Source organism: Populus alba, chromosome 2, assembly GCF_005239225.2.
Source record: "Populus alba chromosome 2, ASM523922v2, whole genome shotgun sequence".
Taxonomy (NCBI): domain Eukaryota; kingdom Viridiplantae; phylum Streptophyta; class Magnoliopsida; order Malpighiales; family Salicaceae; genus Populus; species Populus alba.
This window is the reverse complement of record NC_133285.1, coordinates 374,656-397,462: the sequence shown is the minus strand read 5'-3', so window position 1 is coordinate 397,462 and position 22,807 is coordinate 374,656. Positions and strand designations below refer to the sequence as shown.

Here is a 22,807-nt window from a genome sequence, read left to right as displayed (position 1 = left end):
AGTGCCTAAGTGTGCTTAGTATCGTTGTAGTCTATCTGATGGGGGTGAGTGTAGTACTTATATTACATCTATTTTTGGCTCTTTTAACATGCAGATGTTTCCAATGTAGATAACTCATATGCTACGTTATGATTATCGGACAACCCCTTTATGCCGTTTGCCATCGACTTTATGCCTTTAAACAGAATTTTTGGCGGGTGTAGGGACCAAGCTAGCAAGGTACTTCTGCGCATGGCATGCCAGGATGAGGGACCCAATCATCATCAATCATAAATTGAAATAATTAAAAATATTGTACTCTAGTGTTTCTACAACCTCCAATCCCATCCATGGGGTCATATCAAACAGAAACTGTTCCTGATCACTCCACCTCACTGCAATAAAAAGTTGAGAATCTCCAAACACCCATAAAGGAGCCAACAGATCTCGAAAACGAAGCAATCCTTGTACAATAACTGTAAGTACACCTCAATCTTTGCATAGATACGTGCATGGATGGACTTGCCAATCGCAAAGGCTCGAGGAGCTACACTACAAATCTACACAGCATTAAGATCGCCAGTTTATAATATATATATATATATTATAATATGATCGATTACAGCAATAATGGTTTTTGGGGACTTGGAAAATCGTTAAGGATCAAATGGCCAAGATTCTGCAGGAAGTCTGATGGGAGTATCTAGCGTCATCTGCAAGCCGGCTCTGCTAAAACCAATTGAAGTGGACATGTCATGGGCTATGGTGTCTGCAGCAGAGGCAGATTCTGAGAACCCCAAAATGTTACTACTACAATCCATCTCAAAAAACAAGGGATTATTTTGGTATGGATTTGGGTGAATGATCTTATCCACGCAACCCAAGTGAGCATCATGTAGCTGAAAATGGGAAAAGTTGGCCTCCGTGTTGCACTGTTTGTAAAGAGTACTGGATTGTTCCTTCAATGCGCAATCTTGATATGAGAGGATGGACTTGAAGAGCATCGATGGTGACTGGTTGTTGGTGTTCGTGTCTGTGTTTTTATTTGTTGATGTGGTGGTGCTGTTGACGGAGATGGAGGTAGGTGAAAAACATGGTTGGAAGTCATTTAATGACATGGCATTGGACTGGGAAACAAGTGGGTTGAGTAGGCTTTTGAGGTCATTTTCTTGGTGTTCATGAATCAGAAAAGCGTTTTGGAAGGCCTCAACAACTGTGTTCTTGGATTGACACTGATCAAATATTGATGCTGATGCTTCAAGCAGTGGAGGCAATGAACCTGAATTTGCTGGTGAAGAGGCTTCCATGAGGTGATAGCCTTGTCCAGCTTGGAGAAAAACCTTTTTCTTCTCTCCTTTTTTGTGAAATATCCTACAAATCACCCATTCCTCCTGCAAATTAAACAATCTCAGTATAATTTCCATGGAACATGAGATTAAGAACATAACTAATTAATTACTATTGGCAATGCAGAAGGCATACGTCAATAGTAACATTTTTCCAGTGAGAATAATAAATAGATGTAAGGCCATTGACAATGAGTTGTTAAATCAAAACAATCACATCAAATTCTACCCTCCAAAGGTGAATTACAAAATGAAAATTGTCTAATCCTAGTGGACAGCAAACCCATTTCAGATCAAGAACAACAAGTCAACTCAGAACCAGACAAAATATTACAGCAAGCTAGCTTGGTTTCCCACGGCGCACGAGTGGCGGAGAAAGGGTCCACATTACCTTACACGAGTGACGGTAGGAAAAGTCACCGTCTAAGCGGTACTCATGCATCACCCACTTGGTTTTTTCACCTCTAGGAGCTCTGCCTTTGTAAAAAACAAGGGTCTTCTTCATGCCAAGCAAGGCACCAGTTGAAGCACTGTATACTTCTCTATCTTTGCCTGTGGCTTTCCAGTAGCCAGCTCCGGTGGCCCGATTTGTTCTCAGCCCTGTTGGGTACTTCCTGTCCCTCAAGCTAAAAAAATACCATTCTCTTTCTCCCATCTTTGCTACATCTGATTAAACAACAAGAAAACCAACACCACCGCTCAAACTCACATTAATGACATATAGATTTTGTCAGAAGTGAATGGCTTAAAAGCTATGTGTGTACACATTAATTTATAAATAAAAAGTATATCACATATAAAATATCGGGTTCCCTTCCAAGAAAAGAAGTGGCATTTCTTAGCAGATGGGATGATCCAGCTTAAACTCATATAGTTAACTATAGCTAGCCTAGCTTCACCTGAAAAGAGAGAAGCATCTTCAAGTAGAAAAGCAAAGAAAAGGCGGGACTTAATATTTTTGGAAACTACCACTACTAGCTTATATATACCAAGCAAGCTAAGTTATAGCATCAAATTAAAGGTAAAGGGAATATTCTGATCAGTTTCTTTTGGTGGTGCCATGCATCTTGACATGAAGAAAAAATGAATCATACATGTAAACGTAGCACATTCGTTTAAAATCGAGAAGCAATAGGGTAGTATATGTGTGTGTGTGTGTGTACCTGGAAGCTCCCAGGGTTCACATCTGTTAAGATCAACCTCAGCAATATCTACACCGCAAAAACTCCCATTAAACACCTTTGAAGCGAGATAGAAGGTTATAAGCTCTTCATCTGTTGGGTGGAATCTAAACCCTGGAGGCAACCCTTGCTCGTTTATATCTTCACAAGTTAGTTCACACAGAAGCTCTTCCATTGCCAGCATCTTCACACAAAGCCAAGGAGAGAGAGAGAGAGAGAGAAGGGGGGGGGATTTTAAGGTTGTAAAAATGGGATTTGGAAGTGGATGAAGGAAAATGGTTTGTAGTGGCATGCAATTTATAGAGATTTCGTTGAAAGCAATGAAACGGAAGGAGGTTGGGAAACTGTGAGGAAGAGAGTGAAGCAGAAAGAGATGGATTAATTTGGACACAAAAGCTAAGTGGGGGAGTACAGAACTGCACCTGAAAAGCTTCCCAATCAGGCAAGATTTTCGAAAGTTTTTTAATAACTGAGCAAAACAGTAAATTTTAAGGGGCTGAAGACCCTATTGGTCCCTGTATTACTACAAAATGTTCAATCAAATCCCTCTTATAAGGAAAATTGTGACTAAATCCCTTCTATGTCAATAAGAACGTCCTTAATATAGATTATTCTTATTTCGTAGTTAGTATTAAGAACATTAACCATGCTGATTGTACAGCATGCATCCGTTGTCTCTATTGATAGGATTTTAAAAAAAGAATCACATCAAGTTTTTGCAATTTAATTTCTCATTATTATAGTTTTGTAATTAATTTTTAGTTAGTTTTATAATTATTCTGAATAATTAAGTTTATTTTGCTCGCTTCTAGCGACAAGTATTCATTTTCCATATTGATAGTAATTCCTCATTGGTTTTTTTTAATTAAATTTTAGTCCATTTTTACAAATATTTTAAATAATTCAATTATTTTGCTCGCCTCTAACAACATATATCCATTGTATGTATTGAGAGGCATGCTTTTAAGTCAATAATCCAAACTATAAATATTTTAATCAATATCTTGAACATTGCAAATTCCATGTTTACCTTTCCTACTGTAGATCCACCAACATAGCTCCTCATCACACTCAAACTTACCGCATCACTACCACCACTATCTCCACGGCTAGTGTAGTTTTCACCTTCTTCTCGAAATAAATATATTGATAGTTGATGATTTAGAATTACAAAAATTTCCTGAAAAATGGAAATTAATTAACTGACGTATGGTCCATGGGTTATGAGAGTTACATGTTCATTAATTATTTCCAATTAACTAAAAAAGGGATGATATATAGCAAGAGCAAGTAAACCAGTGACATATGTAGCACGGAGGAATAGGGTTGCAGAGATTTTAATTATGCGTGCGTGTGTGAGCATGTTTGCAAATAGCTAGGCTAGGAGTCAGATGATTTTTTATGGAGAAACACGAGGCTCCTATCCCAGCACAGTGAGATCATCCTCACGTACTTGATTCTTTATTATCAGAATAAACTAATATAATACTGACGTGATTACACTAGCTAGCACTAAAGAATAATTAAAGGCAAGGATCAGCCATGGATTCCTTAAGATATTTCTTGCATGTTCTGAGATTTATCTTCACTCCTGTCCATTCCATTCTTTCTACACGGTTATTATGGCATTTGTTTTTCAGATTCCTCTTCTTCTACCCCCCCGGCCCTTCTCCATTGTGCAATGGGGTAGATACCTGCTTTTGTGCGTGTGAAGTGATTTTATTGTTTATAATATGTTTTAAAATTGTTATATATATTTAAAATTATCACAATGTTATAGGTTTATGACTATATGTATGCTAAACATTAAGGGGGGAAACGATAAAGTTTTTAATAATATTAGGAATCATTACATTGTTATGTTAATGCGAGACTCGGTAATAGATCCCACTAATATAATGATTTATATGTATCTTTTTAACCTTTTTTTCCCTCTTAATATTTAACGTTACCTTATTTATATAAACAGGATTATGTTTCAAATAAATTGTAATAATTCATGGACTCCACAAGGAGGTTAATTTTAGGTTAATAATTTGTTCATCCATTGTTTGCAGAATAATGGTCTTTAAAGGTAAAAGAGTGCCCGATTCCATTAGATAAAAATCGTTACCCTGTATAATATCCATTATTTAAAACTATGCCCCCTTGCTTGCTTTAGCTACCCAGCTTTTTCTGTTGTTGCACAGTGGATACAACTCCACCTTGTTGTCCTCTTGAACTGCTGTTTATATATACACGAATTCTTCTTTTTTTTCTTTATATATAAGAGTCGTGTACAGTATATTTAATTTGTTCATATATATATATATATATTGATGGCATCTGGACTTCTTCTTCTTCTTGTTTTTTTTTTTAATATTCTTGTTTTTTATAAACACAATAATTAAGGGGTTTCTTGAACAATTTTATCCTACATTCGATATTTTCTAATATAATTGAACTTGAATAAATTAGTAAAACTAATGGTTTAAATAATCATTGACACTGCATTGATGCTAAAGTATCCATTCACAGGAACCTTCTAAGCAAGAAAAACAATGATTATAGTATTATTCAAGTGAAATAAAAACTACCAGTAAGGATTACAAGCATGTTCATAGCTATTTGAATATCAATTTGATCGGGAATTGGGAGCATTTATGGGGATCTTCTACTCCTAAAATGTGTCGGCGTTGCACGTGTAGCATGGTCAGGTAAAAGAACAGGTTTCCTAGCTAGGCTGCTGCTGCTGCAGCTACATAACTATCTAGATCTTAGTAACTCATCCAAGTAAAAGATACTACTGACAAGCAGCGCCACTCAGGCTCTAATCTTAAATATCATCACCGTATAATTTTCCAAACTGGTTACATAAGCCTACGTTCCTCCTATAACCTATCTGAGTTCTGTTTATTAATGCATTCCTTTTTACGGTTTTTTTAGCTTCTTGTTTTCACCTCTGTAGGAACTAGAGCCTATGTCTGATCACCCCAGAGTCCGTTTTGGCATTATCACATGTGGTAGCAAGTAGTTACCACTCCCCTACGCCACTTGGTGGGACTTCTTAATCCCGTCAGGCAGCTTTATGAGGATTTTCATGTCATTTTTCTCCAGGAGAGTGGAAAAAAAAATAAAAAATAGAAACAACTGCTGGACGAGATATATATCAGTGGCATGGTGATAATAATAATAAAAATAAATCCATCGAGGGCTATGTTAAAACCCTAAAACAAGAGCCAGATGGAAACGGACGAGATATTAATTAGCCGGTATGGTAATAAATAGAATGGCGAGGAAGGACCTGGCACCATTTCCTTCTCTCCCACGCCATTGCATGGCTCTGCTACTGATACTTATAAGGACCCATCAAAGAAGAAGCAAGCAAGGTCAGTATCCCTCCTTATTTTAATTCAGACACTGGAATTCTTTTTCCTACCTGTGCTAGGTTTCTGTCATTCGATTTAACACAACTTAACAGACTCCCAATCATAGACCTCATTATTTCCCATTGATTGGAGCTAGCATGAGCACTCACACTTCTCTTCGTTATCCATATAGTACAATATTATCAATTAATTAACCATGTCGTCCGGGTCATGATTAATAGTGGAAACAGGGGACCAATGCTCTTGATTCAGGCTAGCTAGGGATCTATCTAGGAGCATGTACATACCTTTTTCCTGCCTCTTTAATTTGCTTGCGGCATGCAATAATACTTCAACACAGTTCTTAATTTGTTTTTCTCCGGATCGGTCCTTAACTCCTTTCACCTAATTGCAGTGCTTTGCTTTCATAAGTGGGAAAAGTACTTGTAAAATTACATCTTAGAGTTTGAATTTTATTACCGTTAACACTTAACATATTTTTTAAAATCTGATTATTTCTAATATTACCATTACAAGCTATTCAATGACTAAAGAGTACCCACACTCTTTTCTCTTCTTCCTCTTGATTCTCAGTCATGGGTATGTTTGTTTAATTGATCTGTTTCTTCAAAGGTTTATGTTGAAGTTAATGATTCAATGGCTTCTTTCGATGCTGGATCATCAAAGGATGGGTCTTGCTTCTTCTATGGTTTTAGGATCCGAAGAAGACATGTTGGGTTTTGAAAATTTGCAAGGAAGAAGAACCCTAACTGCCATTCCACCCATATTCTTTCCCTAAACACCAAGCCCGCAATCCTTTCCCTTCCCCTTAATCCCGCACAGCCACCATCTCCAATCATAAACCCACAATCCAGCCGAACTCCATAGCCACCGTTGATTTTCTTGTTAACTCTTGCAGCCTTCCCTTGAACCGGCCTTTTGATCAGTTTCCCATAATCTAGCTAATTATTTAGAGGTAATCATGTTTCAAGATTTGATACTTGCAAATTTCTTATTTATCTGTACATTTGCAATTTCTGCTGATCGATGAAATCCTTTACGCAGTCCATATATTATAGGTTGCAATATATTTGAATATTCTAGACATTTAACTAGCAGAACATTGAAGGGTTTCTGAGCTATGGTTATGGCCTTATGGGTTAAACAATTAAGAGATTACCTTGATAATGTGCCTTTTTGGGTAAGATCACTTAAAAAAGTATGGTTGTGGGTTTTGCAGGAACACATCTTCTGTTTCCTGGGAGTTAATTGCTTCAAGGCAGGTTCTTTCATTGTATCAAGGCCTTGAGACGAAGAAATTGCATGCAGTCTTTCATTTCACATGTGTACGGCTTCGGTTACAACTTTTTTAAGCGATCATATTTGGAGAAAAAGTTGGAACAAAATCATTAATTAGAATAATTTAGGGTCTTAAAAGAAGATTGATATGTTATCTCTGATTGATTTTTCAATTAAGTTTATATAAGGGTACTAATTTGATTATTTTATCAATTTTAAAATTTTATGTTAATTAAGAATATAAAATGCAATTTCTTATATTATAACGAGTAATTTGGATTACATAAAAAATCTAATATTTTTAGTTTGGTATACCAAGGAAAATAAATATTTCGAAATTTTTTAAAATTAATAGATCATAATTAATAGTACTGAGTTCTTTATACTTGAAAGAAATTCAGATATTTAATTTTCTTATATAAAACCGATTCATGGTCGTAATATATCTGTGACAAAAAAGAAAGAGAGATCTGAATTTTTAACCTTATAAAATTGAAGTATAAAATTATATTTTTTATTATTATTATTTTGTTTGGCCTACGTTCGTTCAAGTGATTTGGGAGGTTGTAATATTGAGAACTCATTATTTTCTTCAATATTATTATGCCATGTGAATGATCTGTACGCGTACGGATGAAGTGAGAATTGTTGATGGAGGTGACTCCTTCCTGCAGACACATGCATTGTGGGCCTTTCGTGTAGCTAGGCAATGGCTATAGCTGGTGCATCCATGGACTGCAATGGCTATAGCTGGTGCTTCCATGGACTGCAATGGCTTGCTTATCGTCTTGCGGCAATAAGGCTATCTTTTTCGCCTTCCTGGTTTTGGTAGGTATGGTACGCATTGTTGGTGGGAGGAGCCACTGGTGGTGACTTTGAAACACTCAGAGGGGATAAAACACACTGGTTTTATTACAAAATCCGAAGCTTACAATTAATTAACACAAAAGCTTAACAATTACACACCCTCTCTCTCTCTCTTTCTCTTACAAGTGTTCCTCTCAATTCTCTCCACACAAAATAACATAACTGAGCACTCTATTTATACATAAATTCAGAATACAAAAAAACTATTGTTCCAAGTGTGAAGGCGGCTGTTGACCGGTGGTGTGAAGGCGGCTGACGGCTGCGGCTGGTGGCTGGCGGCTGGTCGGTGGTCGGTGGCTGGTGGCTGGTTGCCTTCCTTGACTGGAACCTTCTAGATTGAGTTTAATTATTCAACAAATCTCCCCCTTAAACTCAATCGAGGGATGTCATGCCAAGCATGAACTTTAATCTTCATTGCCTTCTCTTTGCTTGTAGCCTTTATCCACTAATTTGGCTTTCGTCTTGTAGACCCATTTGACACCTATTGCTTTCTTCTTTTCTGGTGGGTCTTTATCTGCATGGAAACAAAACAGAGTTGTATCTTCCATAACCTGAGTGGTATCATACAACTCTTCAAGATTCCGCATCTTTCTTGGTCCTTCTGACGAGGATGCTGATGGTGGTGTTGGTGATGATGCTCCTGGTGTGTTCCTCCTGTTGAATACAGGGAATCTGTGCACCGGACTTTGTGGTTCAGCTGCTGGTATAAACACCGGACTTTGTGGTTCATCTGCTGGCACAATCGGTTCTTCTACAAGTACTGTTGGTACTTCTTCACCTTCAAGGATCAAATCCATGTTGATCCATTTGACTGCTTCTTGATCACCATTCCATGCCCAAGATGTATCTTCTTCAAAGATAACATCTCTACTCGTAATCACCTTCTTCGTGATGGGATTATACAGTCTGTATCCCATCCTCCTTTCACCATATCCGACAAAGATGCATTTCTCGCTCTTATCATCGAGCTTTCTCCTTCTTGCATCTGAGATCTTTGCATATGCCACACAACCAAAGACTCGAAGATGAGTTACACTTGGTTTGTGACCACTCCATGCTTCTTCTGGAGTAACTCCTTGCAAACTTCTGGTTGGGCAGCGATTCAGTAGATACACTGCACATGATACAGCTTCAGCCCAGTATTGCTTGGGCAACTTCTTTGCTTTGAGCAGACTTCTTGCCATGTCAAGAATCGTGCGATTCTTCCTTTCTGCTACACCATTCAGCTGTGGTGTATAAGCTGGTGTCGTCTGATGTCTGATGCCTTGTTGTGTACAATAGGCTTCAAAGTCATTGGCTGTATATTCTCCACCTTGATCAGATCTTACGGTTCTGATCGTGTAACCCGTTTGCTTCTCCACAATTGCTTTAAAATCTTTAAAACAATTGAATACTTCTGACTTCCTCTTCAGAAAGTATATCCACGTTTTCCTGCTAAAATCATCAATAAAAGTGAGGAAGTACCTATTTTGTCCAGTCGACATAGGCGTGATTGGACCACACACATCTGTGTGTACTAACTCCAGTGGCCTCTTTGCTCTCCAGTTGACTTCTTTGGAAAAACTGGATCTGTGATGTTTGCTGAGGACACAACTCTCACAGACTTCATCTGGATGATCAATGTGAGGCAAACCTTTGACCATCTTCTTGCTTGCTAGCATCTTCAAACTCGTGAAATTCAGATGTCCAAGCGATTCAGTAGATACACTGCACATGATACAGCTTCAGCCCAGTATTGCTTGGGCAACTTCTTTGCTTTGAGCAGACTTCTTGCCATGTCAAGAATCGTGCGATTCTTCCTTTCTGCTACACCATTCAGCTGTGGTGTATAAGCTGGTGTCGTCTGATGTCTGATGCCTTGTTGTGTACAATAGGCTTCAAAGTCATTGGCTGTATATTCTCCACCTTGATCAGATCTTACGGTTCTGATCGTGTAACCCGTTTGCTTCTCCACAATTGCTTTAAAATCTTTAAAACAATTGAATACTTCTGACTTCCTCTTCAGAAAGTATATCCACGTTTTCCTGCTAAAATCATCAATAAAAGTGAGGAAGTACCTATTTTGTCCAGTCGACATAGGCGTGATTGGACCACACACATCTGTGTGTACTAACTCCAGTGGCCTCTTTGCTCTCCAGTTGACTTCTTTGGAAAAACTGGATCTGTGATGTTTGCTGAGGACACAACTCTCACAGACTTCATCTGGATGATCAATGTGAGGCAAACCTTTGACCATCTTCTTGCTTGCTAGCATCTTCAAACTCGTGAAATTCAGATGTCCAAGCCTCAGGTGCCAAAGCCATTCTTCACTGTTGGTGATGGCACTCAAACACCTTGCTGCATCATACTGGATGTTCAAAGGAAACATCCTATTCTTGGACATTTTCACATAGGCCATTAATCTCCAATTGTTGTCTCTAATTGCTAGATGACAATTCTCCGAGTAAAAAGTATAGCCTCTCTCCAAAAGTTGACCTAAGCTGATTAGGTTCTGCTTTATGGCTGGGACATAATAGACATCGGCAATGTAGCTGGAATCGCCATTCTTCATCTTGACTGGGATGTTGCCTTTACCTTTGAATGGAACCTTTGTTGTATCTCCAAAAGTAACTAGACCTTGCTTGGTCTCATCTAGATTACTAAATAACTCTCGGTAGCCGCACATGTGATTGCTGGCTCCAGTATCTAGATACCATATGTCCTCCTTTTTCTTATCAAGTCCTTGTTGGACAAGAAATGCAGTTTCTTCTCTGTCATCCTTCTCTACATAGTTAGCTTGCTCACGTATCTCCAACGGAGCTTTCCTTCTGCATTCAGTGCTATAGTGCCCAAATTGATTGCAACTATAACATTGGATATTCCTCTTGTCACGGTTATTGTAACCGCCTCCTCTTCCTCTGGGAGTGAATGCTTGTTGTCCTCGGCCTCCTCCGGTGGTGTTTCTACCACCTCTTCCTCTAAAGCTTGTATTCCAAGAACCTCTTCCTTGGAATCTCTGGAATCCTCCTCTGGATTGTTGACTTCCTCCTTGAGTGGTGTAGCCACTTGATGAAGTCTCCCCTTGCTCATATCTGTCCTTGAGAGACAACTTTGCTTGTAAGGCATGCTCAATTGCCTTATCTCCATTTCGCTTTACGATCTTCTGCTCATGAGCTTGCAAAGAACTCATAAGCTCATCAACCGTCAACTTGTCCACTTCCTTGGACTCTTCAATTGCGACAACAACAAAATCGAATTTTGGATCTAGGGATCTCAAAATTTTCTCAGTGATTCGAGAATCGATGAGGGCTTCTCCATTTCTCCTCATCTGGTTGACTATCACCATAATCCTTGTGTGATAATCAGAAATAGACTCCGAGGACTTCATTTGCAATAACTCAAATTCACCTCGCAAAGATTGAAGACGAATCTTCTTGATTCTGTCAGCACCTTTGTATTTCTGTTGGAGAGCCTCCCATATATCATGTGATGTTTCAGCGGAAGCTATGATCTCGAATGTATCTTCATCAAGACCTTGGTAGATGATGGTCTTGGCTTTGTTGTCCTTCTTTCTGTTGACTTTCAAGGTTTGCTTCTGAGCCTCTTGTAAAGCATCTTCTCTTTCTTTGGACTCTGGTTCATCATAACCAGTTTGTACAATATCCAAACACTCTTGTGACCCAAGGAATGCCTTCAATCTGATGCACCAACTATCATAGTTGTCTTTGGTCAGCTTAGGGATGAGTGTATGTGTACCTTCTGTAGTCATTTTGCTCTTGGAATGACTATATCACCTCTTTGGAAGCCGAATTTGGAAAAACGGACACTTTAGATCGATCCGGAATGGTCCAAATAGTAGGGAACCGGTCTGACTTTGTTGAAATCGGGTCAGAAAATGGGTGAACCGGTCAAAAAACCAATTCTGTACGGCGGGCGGTTCGCTGGGTTGAACCGGGAATATTCTAGGAATATTCTGTGGAATATTCTGGGAATATTCTGTGGAATATTCTGTGGAATATTCGGGGAATATTCTGGGGAATATTCCTTCGGCTCGGCTGAGGCTTGAAAGCGGCTCGGCTCGGCGCGAGGTACGGCTTGGCTTATGGCTCGGCTTGGACTCGGCGTGACGGCTCGGCTCGGCTTGAATATGGCGCGCGTGCACGTCAGTCGTCTTCAACCTCGGGGCGCGTGGGATGCGCGTGGGCTAACTGGCTGAATATTCAGGCGGCGCGTGTGGGCTACCCCGAACTCCGATTTGGCTGATTTTTGCGGCAGTGAGTTCGTCTTGATGGGCTCTACACTTTGGAATGATCAAAACTTGTTTTTGACAATTTTGAAAATTCGGATATACCCCAAAACTCTTCTGTTTTCCGATGAACGGGGCTCTGATACCAATTGTTGGTGGGAGGAGCCACTGGTGGTGACTTTGAAACACTCAGAGGGGATAAAACACACTGGTTTTATTACAAAATCCGAAGCTTACAATTAATTAACACAAAAGCTTAACAATTACACACCCTCTCTCTCTCTCTTTCTCTTACAAGTGTTCCTCTCAATTCTCTCCACACAAAATAACATAACTGAGCACTCTATTTATACATAAATTCAGAATACAAAAAAACTATTGTTCCAAGTGTGAAGGCGGCTGTTGACCGGTGGTGTGAAGGCGGCTGACGGCTGCGGCTGGTGGCTGGCGGCTGGTCGGTGGTCGGTGGCTGGTGGCTGGTTGCCTTCCTTGACTGGAACCTTCTAGATTGAGTTTAATTATTCAACACGCATGTCTCAGGAGTCAGGACTCCTCTGGAGCAATTACATGGCAAGTGGCCTGAGCCTCCCTCGAACTTTAAACTCAACACCATGTGTGGGAACGATCGCAGAGAATCGCAAGGACTGAGAATCAAAGGAAAAAGCTTTAGCTTTCTTTTGTTTTTCGGATGGGAGAGATGGAAATATATATAAATAATATATTGAGAGATTGATTTCTGGTGGGCTCATAGAAAAAATGTTCATTCTCTTACAGTTTCTTTCTTTCTCCCAAAACAGTGGAAATAATGGACTTTCCTCTGTCATAAATTCCAAACGCGTTGTAGATGCCAAGTGTGTAACTCTTTGCTGCATTTAATGCAATCTACTGCCCTCTTTGGCTCCTTTATATTCTGTGAGCGACGGCCTTTTCAGGCAGGTACAAATCGGACCACAGAGTTGACGTAAGTTCAGCCCCTCAACTTAATCATCAACCATTAATGAAAACTTGATGGTTAATTATACCTTGCTGCGTGAACTTTCCAGTTTCCTGGCTTGACACGCGTTCACTCACCCATCATTAAAATTGTTCGATTGAAAAAGTAATCAACTGTAAGAACCGGTTCATCCCCTCCAAAAGAAAACTGCCATGATACAACAGCACAGTCTCCATGCCTGCAACCTAGCTCAGCCTCGTGCTACGAAGTGAAAGTCTACATGGGAGGTCCATGATGGGACCTGATGCGTTAGACGTGATCGAGACATTGAAAACACTCATCGGATTTCCTTCAGATATTGAAGGACTGAGCGACCCCAGCTTCCAGTGTCATCTAATAATTACTAGATAAATAGCTTTTTAGATAAGATTACAATTTAATTTAATTTTTATGTTATTATGAAAGATGTGTGGCCACTCCAAGAATAGGTAGGCAGAAGAAAGAAGACCATTGAGCAGTATCGTTCAGAAAAGTCTGAAGTATGCAACTTAAAGAAGAAAAGGTCGCCTGAAATGTTGAAATGGATTCTCTTAGGACCGAGTATTTCAGGCTAGAGGGGCAGATAAGAGCTCAGACCTATTTCTTGGAGTCAACTAAACAACATCCAGCAAAGGCTTATGGAGAGGCATGACATTTTATCACATTTTTAATATTTATATTGTATGGAATCGCACGAGATCTAAATTTTGGTTGATATGTTTGTTATACTCATGTTTTTTTTTTTTTTTTAATTTAGTTGATTATTAAGTTTAAGATTTTTAGGTCTATTATGTTTACTTATTTATATATTTTTTTTGGGGGAAGTGAGGAAGAGCATGATGAAATTAAGGTTTAAGGTTTGGACAATAATATGATCATGAGTTTGACATAATTATGGAATTAGTTATCAATTTGTGTCTATGGTATCCATAAAAGCTGTTTTTATCAATAGACTAAAAACTTTATTGATAAAAACTAAAAAATGAAGCATCTAATTGTGAAAATTGAATAAGTTAAGACACCAAATGTTTTGTTATCTCTTTTTTTTGGTCCAAGAAGGTTTAATGATTTTTAACTTCTTATTTGTGTGTCGTACTTTACAATATTATTTGTTTTTGTATTTTAAATTCTTTTTTAAAAATTTAAAAAAAACTATTTAAATATATTTTCAAGTAAAACTATATACAATGCAAAACACGTAAATTATACAACTCAATCATTTTTTTTGTATTTATTTTGATAGAGATCTTTTGTGCTCGCCTGACATCAAAGTTTTGCTGGCTTATAGGCGCTAGCCCATTTTAATACTTCATATTAGGGGTGTTCACGGTCCGGTTCGGTTCGGTTTTAACATAAAAATTCCACCGAACCGGAAAATACCATTTCTTGTTAATATAACCCGAACCGAACCGAAAACCGGTTCAAACCGAACCGGTTTTGTTCGGTTCGGGTCGGTTTTTTAGCCTTAGAAACCAGAAAAACCGAAACTAATAAAATAAAAGAAAACTTTTGGGGAAAAGGGAAGGGGAAGGGTGAGTGGGCTGGAAAAGTTTTGGGGAAAAGGGAAGGGGGAGGGTGAGTGGGGTGCAAAGGTTTTGGGGAAAAGGGAAGGGGGATGGTGATGGTGAGTGGGGTGCAAAGATTTTGGAGAAAAGGGAAGGGGGATGGTGAGTGGGGGCCGGCGGGTATTGGAGTGGGGGCCGGGTGCAAAGGTTTTATATTTTGTTTTAGATTCAATTAAACCGGTTCGGTTTAGTCCGGTTCAATCGGTTTAAGCTTTTTAAAACCGGAACCGAACCGGACCGGGTGGTTTTTTTAAAATTTTTAATCGGTTTATTCGGTTTTTTTATCGGTTCGGTTTTTTCGGTTAATTTTTTCTCGGTTTTCTCGGTTTAATCGGTTGGTCGGTTTTTTTGAACACCCCTACTTCATATCAATGACTATGAGTGCACTACAGCCCGAGTTATTGGTAGCCTGTAGGTGTTGCCTGAACTCACCTTGGAAAGGGATGCCAAAGTTTTTTTTCCCCTTATTTATATAACCTAACTCCAACTCCTTCCATAATTTTCCTCATCTTAGGTGTATCAGGTTGTATATATTGCTTAGAAGACTTAGTTTTGATAGATATAAGCATGACTCAAATATATTTAATGTTGGTTTATTTTTGTGATATACCATAATAAAAGCATAAAATTTATGTTTTTGTTGTGGTGTACCGTAAAAATAATAATATAATTTTAGTATAAAATAAAAAAATTAAGAAAAAAGATTTTATCAAATAGTTTAGAAACACCAACTTAGCAAGTTAATATTTACAGGTGACATTAAAGCAAAGTTTTTCACCTCCTAACATTATAAAAAAAATACCTCATAATTGTTTATTTTTATTTTTAAAACCGTGTTTGGATATATTTTAAAGTATATTTGCCTTGAAAAAAATATCATTAATGCTTTTTTTTTTTAATATTTTTTAATGGTTTTAATTTGCTAATGTAATTTTTTTAAAAAAATTATTTTAATATATTTTTAAATAAAAAATACTTTTAAAAAATATCATCGTATTAAAATAGGTATTACCCGAAGAGATTAGATATTAAAAGTGAATTGTATGATGCAGTGAACCTATCTATCTATCTATCTATCTATCAATATATATATATATATATATATATATATTATATATATATATATATATATATATATATATATTTTGTTAATCTACTATATTATTATGTCATACATGATCATGTCATATGCTTAGATTGAAAGCAATCTAACATTAAGAACCAATCTTTAAGTCTCAGAATTCAGAAAAATAAACAATCCAACAACTTTACTTGAATGCCAACACCTGCTTATAAACCTCCCTCCCTCCCCTTTGTATCCATCCATCCAATTAACAGCTAAAATGGCTCTCTCCTCACTTTCTTTGATGTTTCTTCTTGCATTTTCTTTCATGTCATTCTTCGCCCATTCTGGCTTAGCTCGTGATTTTTCAATTGTGGGCTACACCCCTGAAGACTTGACGTCCGGGGATAAGATCATCGATCTCTTTGAATCATGGATATCAAAACATGGGAAGATTTATGAGAGCATAGAAGAAAAATGGCTCAGGTTTGAGATTTTCAAAGATAACTTGTTCCACATTGATGAGACCAATAAGAAGGTCGTTAACTACTGGCTTGGATTGAATGAGTTTGCTGATTTGAGCCATGAAGAGTTCAAAAACAAGTATCTTGGCTTGAAGGTTGACATGTCTAAACGAAGAGAAGGTTCCCAGGAGTTCAATTACAAGGATGTCACGAGCATCCCAAAGTCAGTGGATTGGAGAAAGAAAGGAGCTGTTACTGATGTCAAGAACCAGGGGTCATGTGGTAACTATCTCAATCTCAGATTCTTGCATACAAAACTAGCCATGGTTATATAAATTGAGTAATGTCACATGGTCAATGCTTATTTGTGCAGGTAGCTGCTGGGCCTTTTCAACAGTAGCATCAGTAGAAGGTATAAATCAGATTGTTACAGGAAACTTGACATCCCTGTCCGAGCAAGAGTTGGTCGATTGTGACACTACTAATAACTATGGGTGCAATGGAGGACTTATGGATTATGCATTTTCTTACATAATCTCCAATGGTGGACTCCACAAGGAGGTAGATTACCCATATATCATGGAAGAGGGCACCTGTGAGATGAGAAAGGTATTAGCTAACAAGAGAAGATGATTAATTCCTTCATGGTTCGCTATCAAATAATTAATCCAGGCCAAACAGTCTTCGTTTATGTTTGATTTTCCAGAGATGAATGAATAGCAATAAGCAGTACCATTTGGTTTATGTCTTTGGTCTTGCAGGAAGAATCAGAGGTAGTGACCATTAGTGGATACCATGATGTGCCACAAAACAGTGAACAAAGCCTGTTGAAGGCACTTGCCAACCAGCCTATCAGTGTGGCCATTGAGGCTTCTGGCAGAGACTTCCAGTTTTACAGCGGGGTAGGTCAACATTTTTACTACACACAGACACTGGCTATGTATCTTTCATTCTGATCAATGGTAGGCTAACTCCATTGATTTGTGTTGCAGGGTGTTTTTGATGGTCATTGTGGAACTCAGCTAGATCATGGAGTGGCAGCCGTTGGGTATGGATCAACCAATGGCTTGGATTTCGTTATCGTTAAGAACTCCTGGGGATCTAAATGGGGAGAAAAGGGTTACATAAGGATGAAGAGAAACACTGGCAAGCCTGCAGGGCTTTGTGGTATCAACAAAATGGCTTCTTATCCCACTAAAAAGAAGTAATTAACATGCTAAATGGTCTGTGCTCTTGTCTTCCTCTTTCAGTTCCCATTTCTGGAATCTGGATGTCATCGGGTGATGTCTTGTAGTAAATTGATACTCTAAATGTTTAATCACTTAAGTTGTTGTCTTTTTCACCTTTTCTATTGGATGCCTATCCATTAAAGTTTGAAGAAGTTTGCAATAAAGAAACTCCCTTTCATCACTATCTAGTTCTGCCAAATTCCCACTCTGACAGGCACAGCCTTTGTTCTAGTAATCTTAGAGAAAAAGAAAATATGATTAATGGCAGCATGGACGATCGATCACACGCATCAAATATCACCAACTTATAGGCTTACAGATGAAGATGAAAGGTCCATGATCTATATATGATGTAATATGCACAACTATAGTTAGCAGTGCTTCTCTTAATTAATCATCACCGCCGCGCCGGCTACCACAGCAACCGCCATCATAGCAACTAACGGCGACCTGTAACGAAACAAAATACTGAATCAATTGAAGGGTGCAAAAACCTGAATTTAAGTATAGATTATTATGCAATCAATCATACAGGATGCGTATAAAAATGCCTCTAACTTATTAAGACTCTCCCGTATACCTTCCTTACCAATCAAATCTTACCATCATTGCTCAAGTTATTCTTAATCTCAATCCTTAATCCCGAACAATTAATAATTAATACGGATGTTGAAAATTATCATAGAAGAAAAACTCTTAATTTTTAAGCTAATAAATGTAATATGGGCCGCTTAAGCTTCAAAATAACAAAATTATTATTTATTATTTATAATTTATAATTTATAATTTATAATTTATAATTATAATAATAACATCTATAATTTTTAAAATTTTTAAGCATTTCAACAAGCAATTTCCGGATAGTAAATCTTTTTCTTCAAATATTTCATTCTCTAACATCATTTTCATTATTCATTTTTAAATTATCACAAAATATTTAAAAGAATATTAATTTTTTTTTAAATTAAAGCGCTTTGAATCATATTATTAAATATATATAAAAAAATAATTGAGAGATCAAAATAATTTAGTGGAATATTTGATATAAAAAAATAATTTTGATGAAAATTGACAGTCCTAGGAAGTTGGGGGTATACTTGATATTTACCAAAAAAAATATAGAGTAAAAAATAAAAATAAAACCCTTCGTTTCTTGTCACACACACTCAAAAATCAACACCAGTTCTGTGCTCACTCGAAAACTCAACTAAAAAACCCTAATTCCGGAGGAAAAAATGAGAAGTAAATACGGCGGCGGGCAGCGGCGCATTTCAAAATCACCTCAGAAACCTCCCTCATCCTCCACTCTACGCCCATTTCCTCAATTGAGTCCGGTACTTACTCTCTTTCTCTCTGCTTTTATTTTATGTTTTTATTCTTTCTTGTTTTAATTAAATTATTTAAAATAAATAAATCACAGGATGAAGCTAATAGTGATGAAGACGATGCTAATTTAAGTGAAAAATCAAGCAGAAGCGATGATGATGTGGGTAACAGTGGTGATTGGATGGAGGTAGATGCATGTTTAAGCTGTAATAAGCGTGGGAAATCGAAATTGTTGGTTTGTTGTGTGATTGGCTGTCCAGTTTCTATTCATGAAAAGTGTGCAAATTTTAAGCTTGCTTTTGATGACTCGGGTAGGTTTTGTTGCCCTTACTGTTCTTATAAACGGGAGGTTGGTAGGGCTAAAGAGCTTTTTCGGAAGGCTATGTTGGCAAAGAAGGCGTTGTTGGGTTTTATAGATCCTGAAATGGTGGGCGGCGAGGCTACGGGTGGTAAAGAGAAGCGAAACGGGGGGGAAAGAGCGGAATTTGATGGTGCTGAAAATAGAGATGCGCTGGTGGAGGATGGTGGGGATGGTCTCAAGGTAAGTGATTGTGATCGTTGTGAAGTGATGGTTGATGATGAAATGGATGGTGCTTTGCCTGGTGCTGTTGACGGTAGTGACAACGGACATAAGAGTCAAGAGGAGAAAATACCGGGGATTGAGTCACTTGAGGATTCAATCAGCAATGAAATTAGGGATGAGAGAAATATATCTGAAACTCATGAGTTTGAGACCTTAGAAGGTGAGGAAGGGAAGCAAGAACGGAAAAAAGATGGCAGAATTCTTGAGGGTGGAGAGCGAGCAGAATCTTCAAAGGATCATTATGTAGAGAAAGAACAAAAACAGATGCAGCAGGATGGATGTGATGACAAAGAACAAGGTCAATGTGTGGGAGAAGAACAAGTGCATCATGATGCACGAGAAGCCAATTCTGGTGGAGGAGTTGCTGCACCTAAGGCTCCTCATGTTTCTGATTCGGACAATGGGAAATCTGTTGTGCTTCGGAGGCGTGTCAAGCATATTGGTAAGAAGAAAATAGCAGAGTCTTTGGATGCCAAACTTTCGAAGGAAGCACCCCCTCAACCACACACCATAGATGAAAAGGAAGCTAAAATCCAAAAAAAGAAAGTTATCCTCTCCAAAGAGCCCAGACAACGCCTGGAATCTCCTAAGATATCGTGAGTGTTTTTATTTTATTTGAATAAAAAAACTCCATGCAAGTTTGATCACTTCAATAACATAACTGTTTAGCTAAGATGGTACAAATGGATCTTTTTAACTCAACCTTTTCTCCCCCTGCTGGCAGCTCCAACCTTTATCTTCGTAATGAAAAGCGTCAAAGGTTGAATTGGACAGCTGATGAGGAAGACACACTAAAGGTATGAATTTAAATAGCATTGCCTATAGATGTGACCATAGGAGAATACCTGATTTTGGCGCTGCATCTTTGCAACAAATTTTTAAGGATGGATGGTCAAAAGAAAAATAAAGTACAAATTGTTATTTAGAAAATATTTATGAATAACTTGTTGAGGGAACTAAGCAATACAAAATGCAATTGTTGGAAGCTGTAACTAAAGAGAAATTAACACACCTTCAGGGAGTGGTTAAGAAAGTGTTGAAGGGATTGAGGTATTAAGTTTGTCAGACATGGAGTGCCCCGAGGTCTCTTTTTTTTTTGGGATAATGTGCCCCAAGGTCTTTGATGTTGGAGTCAATGATGAAAACTTTCTTTGTCCCCTGTTTTTTTTAATTGCTGGAATCATTGTACTTTCCAGAGGTTAAATCTGCACCATTCAACTTGTCTTTGAATTAAACTGTGCTGTCTTGTAGGTTTAATGTCATAATTGAATGAATAACATATTTGATAAATCTTCGAATCATGATAAATTGATGATTAAGTGGAAGAAATCATCCCAGAGATAGTGGAGACTTCAAGTCTGAAATGCTTAAAGATTTGTCACTTTCATTTCATTAGGTGAATTGATTACAAATTCTTGAAAATACCACTGCAAAGTTTTCTTTTTCATCAACTCTCAATAATTAATTGTTCTTAAAAAACACAAGTCAAATATTATCTTGTTATAGCTCCTAATTTGCTGTCATTGAAGGAGTATTATAGCTTTCGGATGACTGAATCAGCAGAGAAATGTTAAAGATTGATTTGCTTGAGTGGTTGGCATATATTCTTTGACTTCAGGAAGGAGTGGAGAAATTTGCTATACCAGGAAACAAAAATACTCCATGGAGAAAAATTTTGGAGTTTGGTCATCGTGTTTTTGATTCAACTCGAACTCCCACTGATCTCAAGGATAAGTGGAGGAATATGACAAAATAGTAAGTTGATGTTATGAAAATGCATGTGGTCACACACTTATCCACGCTTTTTGTTGAAGCCATTTATTTTGGAATGATTGGGGGTTTGCAATAGCCACAAATAAATAAGTTAGCCATCATTCTGCTTCTTCTATCCAAGTGGGGTACAATATTCTCAAGTGTGTTCTCAAGTCCTCTGGTAATTTATTGTCCTGGCTATATTTGAGTGATGAGTTCCGCATCCATCCCATTCATTAGAGTTGGAGTGAACTCATTGAACTAAACATCCAATAACAGAGTAATCTGTGAAAATTTAAAACACATAAATGTATGTACTTTGGATAGTTCGGTTTTATTCAATCGGACTGCTGAGCACTGTTCAAATTTTTACGTAATCAAGAGGCAGAAGTATATGACAGCGTTCCATACCTAAAGAAATGCAGAAACCGATCATATAACAGAGGAACCACAAATATTATACTAAGTTTACTTTGGCTTTCCAAACTCCCACCCTCTCCCCTTTTATTCTTATTAAGTACGGAACGCTTCTTTACAATTGGGCTAGTGGACTTGATTTTCTTTGTTTTTTTTTTTGTTCTTGTCAAACCTTCTCATTTGAAATTTTGTGCAGGTTTTATGGTGCCTTTGTTTTCTCTTTCTTTCTTCTTTTTCATTAATTTCATATTGTTTTTCATGTTGTAGCGCTTATTATTGTAATCTAATGTTAATGATTTTCCATCTAGTCTGTTAACAATAGAAATTGACTTTTCTATGTACGTTATCCTTTCTATCTCCTATCACTACCAAATTTTCCCATAGCCTATTTGAAATTGTCTCTGTTGTTTTCTGAGTTGCAGGAACTTGTCTTTTCTATATCTAACATGATTGTGTCAAACTATTCTTCTTAGGGCGAACCGCTGGGCGACTGGCTTTTTGGTTTCACTGTTCGGTAAGGAAGTCAACCATATAATTGTCTTAAAATCTTGTAGAGTGTGGTAGCGATCTCTAGTGGAGCGTTTTGCTTCTCAGTTTTTGCTTCCCTGTTGGGATGTAAATTTGTGCACTCAATCATGGCCGCACACTTTGTTTTGTAGCTTTACTATGGTAGTATTTGAAATTGTGGTGGTAATTGTTTTTTAAAGTGTATTTTTTTAAATGCATCTAAATAATTTTTTTATTTATTAAAATTTATTTTGTATTAAAATAATATTGTTTTATTTTTTAAAAAATTTATTTTTAATATCAGCATTTCAAAAACAATCTAAAATCATAAAAAAAAAATAATTTGAAACAAAAAAAAAAATGATTTCAACAGCGCATCTTGAACTTAAAAACAAATACACTCTGAAAGTTTAACAAAGACAGAAAACAACAGAAGAAATTGTAGGTGATCTATCTGGTTTTTCTTGTCCAGCTCAAGCATTTACAGAAACGTGTATATTTAGTTCCTTACAGAGCAATAACCTCTCCTGGAACAGAGGTAATTGGGTGGCGATCAGTATCTATGTAACATCTGAACAAGCACAGCTCTGTATTTTCGCTCTCATTCACTTTCTCCTCAAATGATCCCCCGCTAGTTTCTTGTGTGAACAAGTATTTCTCCTTGCTCCGATTCCTGGAAGATCA

At 37.5% G+C, this 22,807-nt stretch overlaps 3 protein-coding genes across 8 annotated transcripts; 2 read left to right on the top strand and 1 right to left on the bottom strand.

The window, feature by feature from the left end:
• Positions 1-275: 275 nt before the first annotated feature.
• LOC118042046 (protein CUP-SHAPED COTYLEDON 3-like) lies at positions 276-2,930 on the bottom strand. The gene is made up of 3 exons (XM_035049584.2): positions 2,489-2,930; positions 1,717-1,991; positions 276-1,370 (listed from the first exon to the last, which is right to left on the bottom strand). The coding sequence occupies exons 1-3, from the start codon at positions 2,796-2,798 to the stop codon at positions 636-638; spliced, it is 1,320 nt and encodes a 439-aa protein (XP_034905475.1). The 5' UTR covers positions 2,799-2,930; the 3' UTR covers positions 276-635.
• Positions 2,931-16,088: 13,158 nt separating this feature from the next.
• Positions 16,089-17,719, top strand: LOC118042044 (cysteine protease XCP2). The gene is made up of 4 exons (XM_035049583.2): positions 16,089-16,591; positions 16,683-16,918; positions 17,071-17,211; positions 17,302-17,719. The coding sequence occupies exons 1-4, from the start codon at positions 16,126-16,128 to the stop codon at positions 17,515-17,517; spliced, it is 1,059 nt and encodes a 352-aa protein (XP_034905474.1). The 5' UTR covers positions 16,089-16,125; the 3' UTR covers positions 17,518-17,719.
• Positions 17,720-18,680: 961 nt separating this feature from the next.
• On the top strand, positions 18,681-22,322 carry LOC118042043 (uncharacterized). Of its 6 annotated transcripts, none has more exons than XM_073407450.1 (5): positions 18,681-18,872; positions 18,959-20,043; positions 20,172-20,244; positions 21,066-21,202; positions 21,813-21,958. In XM_073407450.1, coding segments are annotated over exons 1-5 (1,395 nt in total). In that variant the 5' UTR covers positions 18,681-18,773; the 3' UTR covers positions 21,814-21,958. The 6 variants fall into 6 exon arrangements, with proteins under 6 accessions (XP_073263551.1, XP_073263554.1, XP_073263552.1 ...); XM_035049578.2 differs by lacking the exon at positions 21,813-21,958 and adding an exon at positions 22,090-22,322 and having other exon boundaries at positions 18,682-18,872; XM_073407453.1 differs by lacking the exons at positions 21,066-21,202; positions 21,813-21,958 and adding an exon at positions 22,090-22,322.
• Positions 22,323-22,807: the final 485 nt, after the last annotated feature.

Excerpts from the sequence above, each read along its gene's own strand:
- LOC118042046 (XM_035049584.2), bottom strand. The coding sequence starts at position 2,798 with ATGCCACTACAAACCATTTTCCTTCATCCACTTCCAAATCCCATTTTT. Across the intron at positions 1,992-2,488 it reads TGAACCCTGGGAGCTTCCAG|ATGTAGCAAAGATGGGAGAA; the intron begins GTACACACACAC and ends TTGTTTAATCAG. Across the intron at positions 1,371-1,716 it reads CCTACCGTCACTCGTGTAAG|GAGGAATGGGTGATTTGTAG; the intron begins GTAATGTGGACC and ends TTTAATTTGCAG.
- LOC118042044 (XM_035049583.2), top strand. The coding sequence starts at position 16,126 with ATGGCTCTCTCCTCACTTTCTTTGATGTTTCTTCTTGCATTTTCTTTC. Across the intron at positions 16,592-16,682 it reads CAAGAACCAGGGGTCATGTG|GTAGCTGCTGGGCCTTTTCA; the intron begins GTAACTATCTCA and ends TTATTTGTGCAG. Across the intron at positions 16,919-17,070 it reads GCACCTGTGAGATGAGAAAG|GAAGAATCAGAGGTAGTGAC; the intron begins GTATTAGCTAAC and ends TTGGTCTTGCAG.
- LOC118042043 (XM_035049578.2), top strand. The coding sequence starts at position 18,774 with ATGAGAAGTAAATACGGCGGCGGGCAGCGGCGCATTTCAAAATCACCT. Across the intron at positions 18,873-18,958 it reads CATTTCCTCAATTGAGTCCG|GATGAAGCTAATAGTGATGA; the intron begins GTACTTACTCTC and ends AATAAATCACAG. Across the intron at positions 20,245-21,065 it reads ATGAGGAAGACACACTAAAG|GAAGGAGTGGAGAAATTTGC; the intron begins GTATGAATTTAA and ends CTTTGACTTCAG.